Source organism: Tachysurus vachellii, chromosome 6, assembly GCF_030014155.1.
Source record: "Tachysurus vachellii isolate PV-2020 chromosome 6, HZAU_Pvac_v1, whole genome shotgun sequence".
Classification (NCBI taxonomy): domain Eukaryota; kingdom Metazoa; phylum Chordata; class Actinopteri; order Siluriformes; family Bagridae; genus Tachysurus; species Tachysurus vachellii.
In genome coordinates, this window is record NC_083465.1 from 8,521,282 (window position 1) to 8,538,603 (window position 17,322).

Below are 17,322 nucleotides of genomic sequence, written 5' to 3' on the forward strand. Positions count from 1 at the left end.
GCTGTGTGCTGCAGTCATCACAGCCTGGAGCCCAGCCTCTACTTTACTCTTCTCTCTACTTCAGTGCCAATCTAATCTCCATATACAAACTGCTCTACTTCTCTCCCCTGCCAGGATTAATTAGCCATATCCAGGTAGGAAAACAACTCACAAAGTGCCAAGAGCAGTAAAAATTGATCACATCTCCCTCTCACACAGACACACAATCAAACCAAGTATTCTAACACCATCCTGCCTTTCATCAATTAAACCAGTAAAACGTGTGTGACTATTATCAATTTTTACTGCTCTTTTTTAAACATACACATACAATTTGGCACAGGAAAATGATCCAAAGTACAAAGGCAAGGCTGACTCTCCAATTTCTACATAACAGACCATAACAGACTTTGGGGAGATCTCAAATGTGTAGTTTGTGCAAGACAACCAAAAGAACTGGAGGCATTTTTCCAAGTTGAATGGTAAGCTATACCACCTGAAATAATTAAGGACCTTGTGCACAATTATTACAAAAGACTGCATGTAATCATCGATGCTAAAAGGGGCAACAAACAATATTAAAAAATAATAGTATGCAAATCACTTTAGAAGCAATTCCATTCCTTCTATGCACCTTAAAAACATCTTAACAAGCACAAAACTCTGAACATGGAAAAATTATATTTTTAAGGTTTTATTAGACTTTAATGAGAGCAGGGCAAAGAAAGTACTATATTTACTATACTCTGTGGGGTCCCAGGCCACATTGTGAGAGTGTGCAAGAGAGAGAGTGTAAGAGAGCAATCTAGAGAGAGTTGACAGCTGAGTTTATAATCCCATGCTGCTTTACAGTTTTGCAACAAATAAAGAAGCGCTCTACTACTCTACTACTGGCCTTCCTTAAATGTTTTGGAATTAAGTCACATTGACTGCTGGACTTTTTCCATAAATGACCTTAAGTCTTTAGGTCATCTGTATAAATAAAAGTTATGGAAAGGTAACATTTTATGTAAGTGTTTTATAATCATACCTTTATGATTTACATTAATATTTAATCAAAGCATTGGTCTTGCAGAAAAACCTGATAATTCCAAGGGTTTCATAAACTTGCTCTTACAAATGTACCTCATCCTAAATCTGTCAGCACACCATTACAGTCCCCCACCACTATATTATGTGATACAAAAGTGGGTGGGGCATAGCCATTGTAGCAAGAAGGGGTTGGCAGATATAAACACGAGGAATGTAACTGGAGAGTTATTGGAAAAAGTTCACTGCAATTCTTAAAAAAAAAAAAAAAAAAGTTTAGTCTATTGGTTTATATAAGCATACCAACCAGAGCTGAATTAACAGTGCAAAACAGAAGTACAAAGATTACAGCTGAGATAAGCCAAAAGCTAGTACATACACACCACTAAAAAGACAAAACAAAATACATCAGAAATACATATCCTGTAGGAAGCAAAACAGAGTATCAATTACTAATTACTCTGCTACTGCTTGTTGCTTTACAAACAAGAAAGATGAATTAACAGACACATTAACTTAAAATTATATAATAGTTGCACATTATTCCAATGTACATGGGATAATTAGGAACATACTTGAGCATGTTTTTTTCATTAGAACATTCCTCAGCACACACACTCAAGCTGTGTGCGCGCATTTGCCTGTTCATACCTGGGGGCCTATGCACAGAGCCCTCATGTAAGCCTTGTTGAAACAAATCTAAGATGCTAATGACACACACTGTGAAAATATTCACAGTTCATTTAACATGATGACAACTTCAGCCCCCTCTGACCCTCACCTGACTGCTTTCTGTATTAGTCATGTCTGGGCAATAACCTGCAGCAGGTATTGCTGAAGCATGGTTTAATGCAGTAATGGGAGTTTTGTGAGATATTGTTCAACCATATAGGATGAGAGATATAGATTGGATTTTCATTTAAAAGGTTTAATTTTTTAGGAGTAATAAATGATTAATATTTGCCAGCAATTTTTAAAATCAACCCCGGCTTGGTTTTTAAAGTAAGGTCCACTTGTTTTTGTTAGAACATTTACATTAACCAAAAACATTAAGCTTACACCTCAATAACAATAAAACAAATTATCTCTTACAGCAACATATAGTAATTTGCCTTAATCACTACAGTTAGAGTACGTTTCTTCCATAGGTGATCGCCCCAGTGGCACAAAGCTGACTTGGTATGGCACCAGTCCATCGCAATAATCAGTAATTGCTCTCTGGTTTTCAAGGGGGAAAAAGATTTTGAAGAATTCATTACATTGTCTTCTGGCAGTCTGATTATACCACATAACTGAAAATCCTTCAACAACTAGTATATTGTAGCAACTCAACACCTGTTTCTGCTTGGAATAAATTGGAGTAATCATCATAACCATAATCACAGTAATTAAAAAAACCTTCATCCCCATGCCGAATTACTGTGAAACTGATTTACAGTCAATAAGAAGGAGCAGGAGAGAATTCAGTGCATGCAAGCCTTGACTTAGAGAGCATAAACCCAGGAGCACAGGGGCGCACACATCTGTGTATTCAACAACTGAAAATGGCAAGGATCCAGATCTGAGCGATACACCGACAATCCCCTGGGGAAACAATGAAAAACATTGTAGCATGTACAAGGCACCAGGTGTGCTGAAGACAGAGGCTTTTCATTTAATGTGCAAAAAAAATGTGACATTTTAATACCATTAAACACAAAATGGTAGAGTTACAGAACATTGATGAATTGTCATAAAATATAACAATCATCAATGTAGAGCATGTGGGATGTTCTTAAAGTCTGGAAAAATAAGAACATACTGCAATACTGTATGTGTTCTAAAAACTTAAATTGAAAGGAAGTTTGGTTACCAAAATAGGACAGTTCAGAAATAAAAAAAAAAAGAAAATTGGATTAAAAACATTTTAATCCAATTGGAACGGCAATTTCACAGGTTCTCACAGCTTGTAATCAACCTACTCTGAGCTTGGAAAGTCTCTTATATGAACTGGAAAGGTTTGCCTTTCCCAAGAACACAAATCAAAAAAATTATCTATGCTTTATCATGACAATCGTTTGCACAGACAAACCACAGAGTAAACAGCCACCGCTAAGTGATGGAAAACAAAAAAGACAACAGAAACAAGAAAAGTTTAATACACAGATCACAAGAACAGACATAGGGTTGTGCTGTGACTAAAGGTGGAACCAGAGTGTACAATTATAGAGAAGAAATTCCTCTACAAGGTATTTCTTAATGATTAAGAACTGTTACTTTGTTTCCGTTTGTTAGAAGATATTTGGGTTAGAAATTAGAGAACATTTTCTAACACTAAACAAATAACCAAAAAAATAGTTTGTTTAGTGTTTCGACATAAATTAGCACCTTATACTGGATTAAGTGAAACAGCTAGATGAAAGTGAAAAAGAAAAAGGACTTTTTGTTTTTTAACACAGAATCAGAGACCAAAACATTCATTTGATATCAGAGGGCAAACAGCACTTAATTTAAGAATTTAAGCTCCTCTGTGGTGGGTTATATGGGAGCAGCAGGCTTCAGAGTGGCTTGCAGTCGCAATCTCCTTCTTGCTATAGCTTCCTGCTTCTTCTTTTCAATCTCAGCAGCAGAGCAAATCACTGCTGGCTGTGCTGTGATGAACACTACGGAAGCAAGCAGAAAAAACACACAATAGCTTGCTTATTTTTCTTGCTTCTCAGCATATGGCACTTCTTTTTATATGTATATAAACAGAGAATCAAAAATATAAAACCAAAAAATTAACAGCAAATTCCCAGATTCTTCTAGGTCAATAATGTACAGAACAATCAGGTATGATCAGGGACAGGATGAATAATAGTACGTATTTACACTCAGTCTACTTTATTATGACCACCTCCACACAAGCAGTTATCTAAATCAGCCAATCGAGTGGTAGTCCAGTGAAAAAAAATAATAATTCAGATACAACTCAAGAGTCTCATATAATGTACACAAGCTACTAATGTTTAAACAGTAGCAACTGTTGAGTGTGAAATTCTTAGAAGCTAAGCAGAAAATACTCGAAACCAGCCAATCTTTTACCAACAATCATCAAAGGTTTCAAGTCTGAGAGATCACATTTTTTCCCAATCTGGTGTTTGATATGAACAAGAGAAAAAGCTCTAAAACTGCATCTGAATGATTTGGACGGTCAGTGTATTTCAATAATCGACAGTAAAGTTTTTTCTGTAGAAAGATTACCTTTGTTCCTCAATGTCCCTGGGTCAGACTGATGCCTCTTGAAAGTGGAATTGTAGGTGCTTTCTCCAAGTGGTCCTGTAGCATGCATCAGCTGAGTAAAAGGGTACTGCTGTTTGCTTTTCTGAGAATAGTGGTTTACTTGTAAGTCACTTGCTGATTCAGAAAAGCTTTGCTTGTTTCCATGAATACCTGAAGCACCCGGTATTGAATGTGAACGTGCAAAAGCACACACTGGCTGTCTATGTTCTGTGGGATGCTGAAGTTGAACAGTTCTAAGGTTTCTTCTCATGCTTGAAGAAATAGTAGTGATGGTGGATGAAGGTACTTCAAGTGAAGAATATGTGGCCTTGGTTGAATTCCTGTCTCTTTGCTTCTCTTTAACGTCTGCGATTCGCTCCAGGTCATCACAGGCCTGACAAAGCAGATCATCATCATCATCATCATCATCTCTATCACACCAAAGAGGGTCTATGTCTTTCACTGTGGTTCCAGATGAACTGGCTATATCTTTTGCTTCTGGGCCAACAGTGGTCATAAATGTCTTCTGCTTTCCACCCTGTGTGTGTGCTATCTGATATCCTGAATCTGTGTTCACCAAATCAGGGGTGGTTTTTGAAAGTTGAGTAATTGCACCAGACCGGAGAGGACCATCTGACCTAAAAGAACTAGTTTCTGATAAATTCCTTGTGTAATGGCTGGTAATCTGGTGAGCTCTGCTGCTTGCTCCAGAGGAACTGGCTGGTGTCATGGGTTCACATTTTTTGTAACCAGCAGACCATATATGACTAGTAGGTTTTCCCATACAAGAGCTTAAAAGAGGGTTCGGAGTCACCTCCAGCACAAAGTCACTCAGAAGATCATCATTCTCCCAATCATCATCAAAATCTGTTTTTGACACCTGAGCATCTTCAGGAAGATCCTTGCTGTTTGAAGTGGTTGGTCTCATTTCATGAGTAGCTGTTTTTTCAGTCCTGCTCTCCTGTGAATAATTAGCGGATAAAGGGCTTAATCTCCCGCTCAACTGCTGAGTTGGCCCATCAAACAGAGCATGCAGCTCCTCCTCATGGCCAAGTCCCTTGGCTTCTCCAATTGAAGCACTAATACTCTTTGATTCTGGGTGGGTGGCAGTGAGTTTGTTGAGCTTGTGCAAGTCTTTACAATTTAGACCATCACTATTTTGTAGCCTCTTAAGAGTGTCTTTGTGTTGGCGAGTCATGTTTAGGTCAAACTGCTTAGCGAGTTTCATCAGGTCCTCAACATTGTTACATTGCCGGCTTGACAAAAGAATAAGTTTGGTAAATCAGTCACTACAAGAACACAAATTTCCATAAATATATTAAAAAAAAATACCAGGAGAATTAAAAGTGATCATAATCAGAAAATCAGACCAACTGTCTCGAAAACAGCCTTACTTATTCACAAGCCTAGAGCTTTAAGCCAAAACTGGTTAAATACCAATATTGTTCTTAAAAATCAATAAACGATGTATGATTGTATAAATGATTCATGTGTATGTGTGAGAGAGAGTGTGAGAGAAAGAGTGTGAGAGAAAGAGAGAGAGAGTGTGAGTGAGTGAGTGAGTGAGTGAGTGAGTGAGTGAGAGAATTAAGAATTAAAACACTGGAAATACTTCTGATTCAAAGCTTAGACGGAGGTCTCAACATAAGAATTGCTACATGCATTGATGGAGTGACAAACCTTTCTACACACAGTCAAGCTAAAGATGTTAGAGGTAACAACTAGTGTTTTCTAGCGGCCCCACAGTTCTAGAAAGTCGAAGACATGCACTCCTATAGCATGACAAGAAATGGCTTCAGACAAAAGACCTATGGTGTAAGCCATATACACAACAAAGAGTTGCATCAAAAATGGACCTGTGCGGAACTGTATTGGCTCAGTAATAAAATTAACTGTTTTGTTTAACTGCAAAATTTTTGTAACTTAGCATATACAGCTATCAAGTTATAGATCATTTAATCTGAAAGACACCTAAATTATACTGACCGTGCTGAGAACCGCCGAACTCTGGGTTGCTGAATCTCAGGAGTGCAGGGGATAGCAGAATCTCCAATCCAGTGAAGCACTGAATCTTTATCCACTGGCTTCTCTTCCTTTGACATCAAACAATGTAGCAGACAAAATGGAAGAGACACTGCAAAATTCATTTTAAATGATAAGTTTTTACTTACATTTGGGGCAATTCTGTTGACAATCTCAGATATTTCCACAACTCTGACACTTTCTCCAGCTGCTTTTCCTGTTGTGAATATTCAGAGCACAACAAACATGTACTAGCAAAACATGTGCAGTATCAAAACCAGCATGGTTAGCATGTAAAGTCACTCCCATGAAGGCAATGTACCCAAGCTACCTATGTGCATGTTATTGTGGTTGCTGCAAATAACACATTTCCAGAGTTGGGTGGAAAGGACCACATAAAATGAAATTTCAGAATAAGATTGCATGACATCCCTTGTTTGTACACCTTAATTTATCAAGTGATCCAAAATTGGGATGTAACTATCGAATATTTTATTAATCGAGTATTCTACTGAAAATTTCATCGATAAATCGAGTAATCGGATAAAATGTATTTTTGCTTAATTAAAGAACAATATTAAATATACAAGAGAAAATAAGACAGGTCTCTTAAAATGAACAACTAATTGGTTTGCTTTTTTAGAAAAATCAAGCATTGCGTTAGTTCAGGCAGGCCATGTCATCAAGCATGCATCAGCTGATAATCAGCTGTTCATGACACGCACCAATCCGGTTACAACTTCCATATTATCCGACCCTTTAAATTCCCATTCATTGAGCCACTTTCTAGCGTATCGCTGCTGCCACGATTTAAACTCCCTCCTCCAACCCCGACTCCACCTAGCTGGAACCCGTTGTTCGTGTACCAGTTTACATTATAATTCTTCATCATGCATTCGTTTTTTCTTCTCTCTCTCCCTCTCTATTTATTTATTTAATTTTCAAAACATGTAAGCAGGCATATTTAATACTATGCATGATTAATGGTTCTGCTGTTATACGGGGGTCTATTTTATTTTCTAGTTGCTGCTCTCCCCGCTCTGTCTATGTATGCGCACGGACGGGCGCGTGGATCTTTGCCCAGAACAGAACCATACCGCCAACACTAACTGTATGCATATCATCTAATAAATTCTCATTTGATAAAGTGGTCCTGACTGAAATGAACTTTTATTTTTTAAATGCATAGTATGCAATGCATACAACAATATTTTCTATCAAAAATAAACATTTAGATATTACCCATTGTTTCTCTGTCTGTACTTGTACTGTGAACAATGACAAAGTTGACAGAAGAATTAAGTACATTTAAGTGCCAGATATTCTGGGTTTTAAATGAACCCTTTTCTGAGATGCAAAAACAAAAAAATAAATTACTTTCAAATTACTTTTTTAAAGTATCAAAACTAAGGTATACATTAAAATAAATAATAATACAAAAATGCTGCCTTTAAGTCATGCAACTTAACTTTCAGGACTAAAAGATTCTAAATCTACAGCTCAGGCATAACATAAACCTTTACTGTCTTCTTGGAATGCTTTGTGGTATTTAATTGTGGTATTTACTTGGTGTGCATGTTTCACACAGAGTGCTTTAAGCATATATATATATATATATATATATACATATATAAATCAGAATATAAATCTCTCTCTCTCTCTCTCTACATGTGTGTGCTTTAAAAGTCTTTAAAGGAACATGTGATTACAATGAAGAAAGGTAAGCATATCAACATGCTCAGAACTGAGGCTTGCCCTGCGCTTTAAAGCAATGTTTCCTTTGGACATTTTCTGTCATTTTCTCCTGTTTGTTTCTTCTCTATGCTCATTGACATAGTTATCGAGCCCTTCCATTTTGCAGCCCACACTAGCACACGCCCTCAACTCAAAAGACCGCTAACTCCTCGTGTCTCCTTCCACTTTGACGTAAGCGCATTGTCACACAATAATTGCACAAGAACGTGACGTGAGCTTTAAAATAAATTAAAAGAGGCTTTGAGGCAGAGGAATTTGCCTCGGATAATTTTTGTAATCGAGTTACTCGAACTACTCGAGGAATCATTTCTCCCCTAATCCAAAATATTGGAATATGCGACTGGCAGATGTTACTTGTTACCCAGATGTGCCCTATAAGAGCCTGGGTTTAGCTTGTGAAGATAACATTTATTGCTAAAAAGGATAAACCAACAGAAAAGCTATGGAAGAAAATCACACCATTTTGAAGCTTAGAAAAAAGAAAAAATCAAATCAAAGCATTGGGCATAGTCAGTATGACAAAATATAATATCTAAACAAGGGAGGATGTTGGGGGTACTGCTGTATTAACAACCACACATCAAACAGGATGGTCAAGAAACACAACAGAGGTACATGACAAAGATTGTGAACGCTGTGAAGAAACACTTAAAAACAGTCAGTGACCTCACCAACAACTTCCAAGGGCAAGGGAGAAAGTATTGCAATTCACCCTGTTGCCACCCTGATGCAGTTACTGTAATCAAGAGATATTCAACCAAATATAATTATTTATTTAAAGACTGACCTGATCCTAAATTTATGGCCACTTACAATGGGAGGTCTGCTACCAAAAGTTCCAAGTTATTTAATACAATAATATATATTAACAAAATGAAAAGTATTTGCATTGCCTTTCCACTACTTTCAAGGTGAACTCTTGGTAGTTTGTTCAGCCAGTTAGGCCTTGATTATATCTATACAATTAAATTATTTTCCCATTCATACGAAGTAGGTTAGAGGTAAAACCCAACTCATTAATATATATATATATATATATATATATATATATATATATATATATATATATATATATATATATATATATATATATATAATTATTTATATTATGATTTATTATATATATATATATAATACATAAAAAATCTAATAATAAATATATTATTAATAAATCTAATAATAAAATCTAATCTCCTAGTGTCTTTAAATAGCCTGTCTATCCAAGACTATGTAACCAGGAAAAAGCTACATGCTGCCTTTTCTTTGCAAAGTACTCGGATGAGCTGAGTAAAAGCCAATCAATCAGAGTATACCCAATTACATGTACATCAGCAAATTTCTTAGTAACATCATGCTAATCCTCTGTTTGCTCTCAGAACAGCCTCAGTCCTTCATGGCAAGATTTCCACAACTGGTTAGAAACCTTATTTGCTAATCATGATTATTCTATGTTTGCATCATAGCTGCTGAAGCTATAATCAGCTATAATGTATATGTCAGCTATAATAACATATATAATAATATGTCATCTATAATCAGGCAGTGTTCAGCTGTTGTACAGCTCTGCTAAAAAAAAGCTGTTTTAAAATTTTTTGTGTGAATGGATTGTCCATGATCACCTGCCGGTGAGGAGCAATTTGAAAATGTGATGTGCGGGATGGGTAAGGTCCCTGATGATTTTCCAGGCCCCAATATTATAGCTGGTCAGATCACATCCTCAACTGCCAGTAGCTGTGTCTCAGAAAATCTGAAAAACTGAACAATTGTTTCATTTATCATTTATATCAAACCTAACTTTCTTTAGTGTATAACAAAAACAAAAGAATTGGCTTTCCAATAAAAAAGTATAGTTTTCACCCCTAAACCCCTTTCCCCTGCAATTATGAGTAGAACAGCATGTGAGACTTTAGCAACTGTTGCCACAAAAAAGCAAACAATTATACAAGGTGTGTGTCGCGACCCTAAAAGTGTTTTGTGGGAGTGCCTGTGTTTTTGTCTCTCTTTCTCGCTCGCTCTTATCTCTCGCTCTATTAGACACTTCCGGGATTACTGACTGGCTCGGGGAGATGTCAAGCATCCTTCGGCTGTATCCACTGGCAATGAACTTCAGCCGGTAGGTACAAAAGCGTCAGGAAAAGAAGCGACGGGAGACTGCTTCTGCTTTGCCTTTTGCTGTTGTTGCCACGTTACTCAGGGTGTATGCTAATTCGACAGAGCTAATTCAGCTCTGCACTGAAGACCTTTTCTGGTTTATTTTCATTAGTTAGGTTAGAGGGTTAAATATTTAGTACTGGTTTTGTTATTTTTCTTTATTTACTTTGGTGTCACTACCGTCTCATTTTCTCTTGGTTTAACATTTTTATAGTTTTGTTAGAGTTGTCCCGTTACCTCTTTTTTTTCACCTGGACAATAAACCACATTTCACGGTTATTTCTTGTCCCTGCATTTCTTTGCCCTACTACACCCAGAAAAGAACACCACAGCCATAATTGTTACTCCTTACCCTAGACCACATACAAAACGGTCGTAACAATGTGTTTGTAAAAGGTAGCATTCCCTGCATATAGTTCTGCAGGCCTTCTCGATCAACATCATTGCCTGATCTGTTACAAACTTGTGGCTGAATGGGCAAATCTTTACAACCTTGTTACAAAATCTACAGGACAGTCCTCCATTCTTCCCAGAACATAGGAGAAAATTATATCAACAATAGTGGTATTAAATAAGGAATTGGATGTTTAAAAAGCACGCAAGATTAGTTAGATGTCTGTATACTTTGCATATGTAGTATATACCGACTCTTAAAATATGGGGAAAGTACACACAATATATGACTTCTTTACTAATAATATGTGAAACATAAATGCTCTAAAATGTGTTTTTTACTGAAAACGAACAGCTTTTTGTCAACAAGTTGCTTATTGAGAGTAAAAAGAAGGATATCTTCAGGTTGTTAATATCCAAGCTGTGCCCACTGATAGTCTCAGATTTGTGTTCTTGACAAACCAGAGCAGAACCCAATGTGGTCTTCCGCTATTGTAGCCTATCCAACTCAAGGTTTGATGTTTTGTGCATGCTGATATGCGTTTATGTTACCATGGTTGCAAATAGGGATTATTTGAGTTAGTTAGACCTTTCTTATAAACAAGGTGTTTCTGCTCCTGCTCACACGGTTTTTTTTTTTGTTTGTTTGTTTGTTTTTTTAAGTGTAAAATCTAGCGACAGTTGTGTAAGCAAAAAATTACCAGGGGATAAGCAGTTTATGAAATACTCAAACCAGTCCTTTTGGTACCAACAGGTCATGGTCCCAGAGGTCACATTTTTTCTTTATTCTGAACATTACCTGAAGCTCTTGACCTGTATCTGCTTGATTTTTTTTAAACATTCTGTTATTGCCATAGTAGATAACTGCATGAATTTGAAGGTATGCAAGTGTTACTTATAAAGGAATAAAGTCTTTTGTTGTATTAAAACATATTTTGTGAGCAAAATACTCAGGATAGTGTTAACCATAATAAATAAATAAATTTATAAATAAACATAATAAATAAAATAAATATATATTAATAAATATATATTATAAAAATAAATAAATAATAAATGCACGTCAGCATTTTCCTTTCTCCAAAAATAACACATCTCATTATAAACCGAAAAGTTATATTTTGGTCTCATGCCTCCACAAAATTACTTTTCCAATAGTCCTCTCACTTGTACACATGATCCTTAGCAATCTTCATGGGCAGCAATGTACATTTTTGAGATTAGTGGCTTTTTCCTTGCAACTCTGCACACCGAGGTTGCTCAGAGTTCACCTTATGGCAGACTCATAAACATTAACATTAGACCAAGTAAAAAAACCTTTAGTTGCTTACAAGTTACCATGGGCGCCTTTCTAACCCAACAAACTATTACATGTCTTTCTTTTTATTTTTGGAGCCCAAACTCTTTAGAGATGATTTTCCAGCCCAATGAGCAACAATAACTCCTTTTCTTAAGTTCTCAAAAATGTTCCGTAATTCACTTCCACAAACTCGCATCATGAACATCAGACATGAGCATTTGATATAGACATATTTGTTAACCCATTGACAAATCAGATGGACTCTAATTTTACCTTGAAATTAAATACCAATTCTAGAGTTTAACATACTTTTGCCTCTCACTGATATATAATATTGGAACATTTTCCCGAATAAAAAAAAAATAAATTTCCATTAAATTTCCAGAAACTTAACATGAGAACTTCATCTGGGGAATTTTGGAAATAATCCAAGTTGGAAACTTACAGGGAATTTAAGGGAATTTATGGGAATTAATTAGAAATGTCTGGAAATTTATATAAACTGTATCATATAAAAGCATAAATATAAACATTTTGTTTTTCTATACAAGCTGACATACATGCAATCTAATACAGATTTTTAAAAACAAATGACATTTTGATAACACTGGCTGAGGTGAAATGTATACACACATGCGTGGCATACTTCCATAGAATAAGATTGGTTAAAAAGCTTGCACAAATATATAAACGCACAGATATAATTATTAAATATTTTGGAATAAAAAATATTTTTCAATTGATGCAAATGAATAGAAATAGGCTAGATGAATAAATACTCCTCAATCAGCATGCTTGCTAAAACAAACTTTAACCTAGTATATACAATAGTTCAATCAAAATTTTAGACAAATTACAATTTATGTTTTAGAAAGAAAGTATCTTCTGCTTATTAAGCCTGATTTATTTGATCATAATAAAGAAAATCAATAATTTTGTGAAATATTACATTTTTAAAACTTAAATTTTATCAAGCAAAGAATACTGAAAAAATTATAACAGGTTATAAAAATTATGAGGAGCACCATTACTCTAAAACAGATTAGAAATCAGCATATTAGAATGATTTCTGAAGGATCATGGGAAGACTTGTGTAATGGCTGAGTAAAGGGATTGATGTGGGGGATAGTCTTTTTAGACAATTTTATATTATTTAGCCAAAATGTCTGCTTAGTCAGTGTATTTGTATTTAAAATGGTATCATTTTGTTGCACAGCACAATAGCTTACACAAAGCACAAGGAAGTTTTAAATATAACTTTTTGTAATATGTAAATACTCACAAAGATGGATATTTTTTGACATTATTTTGTGTGCAGGATTCAAGAAATGATCTGTGTTATGTTATGTATGACCTTATGTGCAGAGTAGAAATTCAAATGAAATTGCAGTATAGCTACTGTAGCTGTTTTAACCAAGATCTGCAAAAAAAATAAATAATAATAAAAAAAAATTAACTGCATTTAAGTTCCCTGTTATAGGCTAACCTGCAATTTTATAAATTCTCATTTAATCCCATTAATTCCTATATATTACCATTAATTCCCATGGAAAGTTTCCAGCCGTAAAAAATTCTGGGAATTTGCAACCTTAATCTTAAACACTGAATTGAACATGAGATGAACTGCGATCACAATGTACAATGGAATGTTTAAAATGTAGTGAAACTACCCCATTTATTAAGGAAGCTGTTTATATATAGCTAAAATAAAATATCTGATGGTATCAATACATCCCTAAACAAGAATGCAGGCAACCCAGTGGTTATGTCTGTTAACAGTTTCATCTAGGAAATTATTTTGGATCATTTACATGGAGAACCAAACCTGATTATTATACTAACATCCACAGGTAACACAAAAGCATCACATAAAATACATTAACAGCAATCAACCATTAACAAGCATTTTACAATGCAAATGTACTGTACTTTAAAAAGTGTAACTTATGCCTGAAAACATTAAATCAATATACAGAAAAAGTTTATATCATATGATGAATCTACATGGCAGTGTGTGGATTTTTAATAACATTATTGCTTTCAAAAACAAAGCTGCCATTGTCCAATCAGATGCCAGCACATATTTAACAGAATTAGTTGCGAGCTAACATTTCAAAACTTTACCAAAGGTTTCAGGTACTGACCGTATAGCTGACGCAAGTATGGGTTATTATGGAGCGTGGAAAATGCCGCCCCTGCATCACCTATTTTCTGTTGTATCTCACACTAGAGAGTTCCAAATTATCCAAATTGTGTCTGGAAGCAATATCGGCATACAAACTGTGCATCAAGAAGGCCGATCAGGTGGTGGAAAGCAAGCAGTCATTAGACTCAGAATCACTGGCAACCAACACCAGCACCTACCAACACTGGTCCAAGGAAGGAAAACCAGTGAAATGGCAACAGGGTCATGGGCACCCAAGACTCAATGATGTGCAGGAGGAGAAATGGCTACTCTGTCCCAATCCAACAAATGAACTACTGTACTGTAAATTTCTAAAAAAATTTGGTGGGTAGAAAATGTCAGTGCAGACTGGTCTAGTGCATCTCCTAGTTACTTAGCTGGACACATACCACCTAAATAAAGTGACGTGACATACGGCTAAGTATTGTGACCCATACTCAGAATTTGTTCTCTGCGTTTAACCCATCCAAAGTGCGCACACACAGCAGTGAACACACACACACACACCATGAACACACCCGGAGCAGTGGGCAGCCATTTTTCGGTGCCTTGCTCAAGGGTACCTCAGTCGTGGGGCCAGTCGTGGCCCGAGACTCGAACCCCCAACCATTAGGCCACGACTTCCCCCATACTGCTGAAGACCAAGTACACACCTTCATAGCAGCAGTATTACCTTATAGCACAGTCCTCATTTAGAGGCTTAACATATAATGACACATTTTGAAAAGTACTCAGGAATGATTTGAGGAACATGATAAAGGGTTGACAAACACCAAATTCCCCAGACCACAAGCTGATTGAGCATCTGTAAGATGTGTTGGACAAACAAGTCCAATTCTAGGGGACCACACCTTGCATCTTACAGGATTTAAAGGATCTGCTGCTAAGATCTTGGTGCCAGAAGCATAGTGAACCTTAAGAAGCATTGTGAAGTCAACACCTCAATGGGCCAGGGCTGTTTTAAAGGCACAATGGGACCTACATAATATTGGGCAGATGTATTTAATGTTATTGCTGATCGTTGTATACATATATACTATGGCTTATTCACATATTTGGTATTAACTGTAATGACAGCGGTGTGTGTAATTCCAAGGAAAGCAGCAGTTTAACATAACTTCAAAACAGCCCTTCTGGTACAAACATCCATGCAAAGATTACATGCTACAAGTCACATGACCACACTCTTTCTTCATATTTTTATTGTCCCTTACATTTGAGTGACTGAAGCACTTAATCTGTATCTGCATTTTTTTTAAATGAGTGTATGGCCCTATTTATAGCTAGTATTGAGCAGGAGTCAAGATCTCACAGATTGAAATTAACTACATCAAAATAAAAGAAAAGCACAGGATATATTAAATCTATCAAATTCAAAGGAGTCATAATAATAATAATAATAATAATAATAACAACAACAACTTGTATTCTAGTTAAACACTATTTAATTAAAATAAAAGTTATTGTTATTATTGTTATTATTATAACAATAATAACAATAACTTGTATTTTAATTAAATAGTGTTTGCAGTCTAGCAGCTTTTATTTTTTTCTGTAAATGCATTTTGGGGGAAATTATGGCACAGCAAGTGATCTTTGTTCAAATACATTATACCCATAATCCATCTGCTGATGATGTACTATTGAATGGTTCCCAACACAGACTGAAAGAAGGAGGTGCGCAAATGTAGGGGGCTGTCACGTATGGGTGTCAGTGATTGGCTGAATAAATCTAAAGTGCTGGCCTGCTTACAGTTGGCCAATAGCCTCACTTCATGTTTATTTGTGTTTTGACAACAACCACATGTGATATATATATATATATGGAGAGAGAGAGAGAGAGAGAGAGAGAGAGAGAGAGAGAGAGAGACATTTCTAAATAACAAAACAAATCAATGGTCGAATGTAAACAATTTCTACTCACCAGTCCTCATTTGAGGTGGTGAAGCAGGATCCCAGATGATGTCCTGCAGAGCATCTGCTTCACTTGGGGAGTCACCATTGGGGCAACAATTAAATCTTCTCCTTGATCTTTGTTTTGGGGTTCCCACATCTGTTATTAAAAAGAGTACTGAAACAGTCAATTGTGATTCAAACACTTTGCAACTCAAACAATGCACACATTGTGTTATGAAGAGCACCTGCGTTATCTATCAACATTAAAAGGACATGGCATTTACTGTATGACACAACCTTATCATAAAATTGCAAGGCCTTCAGCAGAGTTTCACCAAGAGTTAATAAGTAAAACACATTTTAATTGGGTTTTTGGCGATCCGGGTCTAGCACTGACACACACACACACACACACACACACACACACACACACACACACACACACACACACACACACACACACACACACACACACACACACACACACACACACACACACACACACACACACACACGTCATTTAAAAGAGTGTTAGGTGCCGCCGTCATGGCCAGCGTTGTAAGGCCATTGGCAGACTTTTCATTTTAACTTTAAACTACATTTAAAAGAAAACCAAGTGCAAAATACTCATTTTAGCCTACCTTTTCCACAATACAGCGATGCGCTCAATGATGGAGAGAGTTTTTGCTCTCGTAAATATTTACTTTTTGTTTTGAATTTTTTCTCCGAAGACTCGATTCGACTCCGAATTTCTTTGGTTGCATCTACTGTAGCTCGCGTATTGTTGGTTTTATTCGTGTCTGTCATGCTTATTAACTGCAGACATACACTGCACAACCTTAATAGTAAGCATTTATTTCATTTAGTTAAATATTTTTCTCTACGTTTTTACTAACTATATAACAAACCATCCAATGTTGTTGAAGTATGAACATAGTCTCAACCGCACGGCCATGATAGTAGCGCTTCGTATAATTTCACGTCTCTGATTGGTCCGCACCAACCTTGCCTCCACTCGCGAGAAAAGACGAGATGTAATGTCAATCACGTCATTCATTTTGTGCTAAAAATTTGTATGTATACTCTTATATATCAGCTAATTTGTACAGTCATAAATGAGACCCACGAAATATATAAAGAACAAATTCTTTTTTACTTTAATATGTGCAAAAGCGGGGGCACGGTGGCTTAGTGGTTAGCACGTTCGCCTCATACCTCCAGGGTCGGGGTTCGATTCCCGCCTCCGCCTTGTGTGTGTGGAGTTTGCATGTTCTCCCCGTGCCTCGGGGGTTTCCTCCGGGTACTCTGGTTTCCTCCCCTGGTCTAAAGACATGCATTGTAGGTTGATTGGCATCTCTGGAAAAGTGTGTGT

General features: G+C 36.3%; 1 protein-coding gene across 2 annotated transcripts; it reads right to left on the minus strand.

Moving 5' to 3' along the window:
• Positions 1 to 657: 657 nt before the first annotated feature.
• Positions 658 to 16,904, minus strand: etaa1b (ETAA1 activator of ATR kinase b). Of its 2 annotated transcripts, none has more exons than XM_060872039.1 (6): positions 16,592 to 16,904; positions 15,979 to 16,107; positions 6,420 to 6,487; positions 6,235 to 6,341; positions 4,231 to 5,504; positions 658 to 3,650 (listed from the first exon to the last, which is right to left on the minus strand). In XM_060872039.1, exons 1-6 carry the CDS (start codon positions 16,755 to 16,757, stop codon positions 3,526 to 3,528), a joined length of 1,869 nt encoding a protein of 622 aa, XP_060728022.1. In that variant the 5' UTR covers positions 16,758 to 16,904; the 3' UTR covers positions 658 to 3,525. The 2 variants fall into 2 exon arrangements, with proteins under 2 accessions (XP_060728022.1, XP_060728023.1); XM_060872040.1 differs by lacking the exon at positions 16,592 to 16,904 and adding an exon at positions 16,248 to 16,270.
• Positions 16,905 to 17,322: the final 418 nt, after the last annotated feature.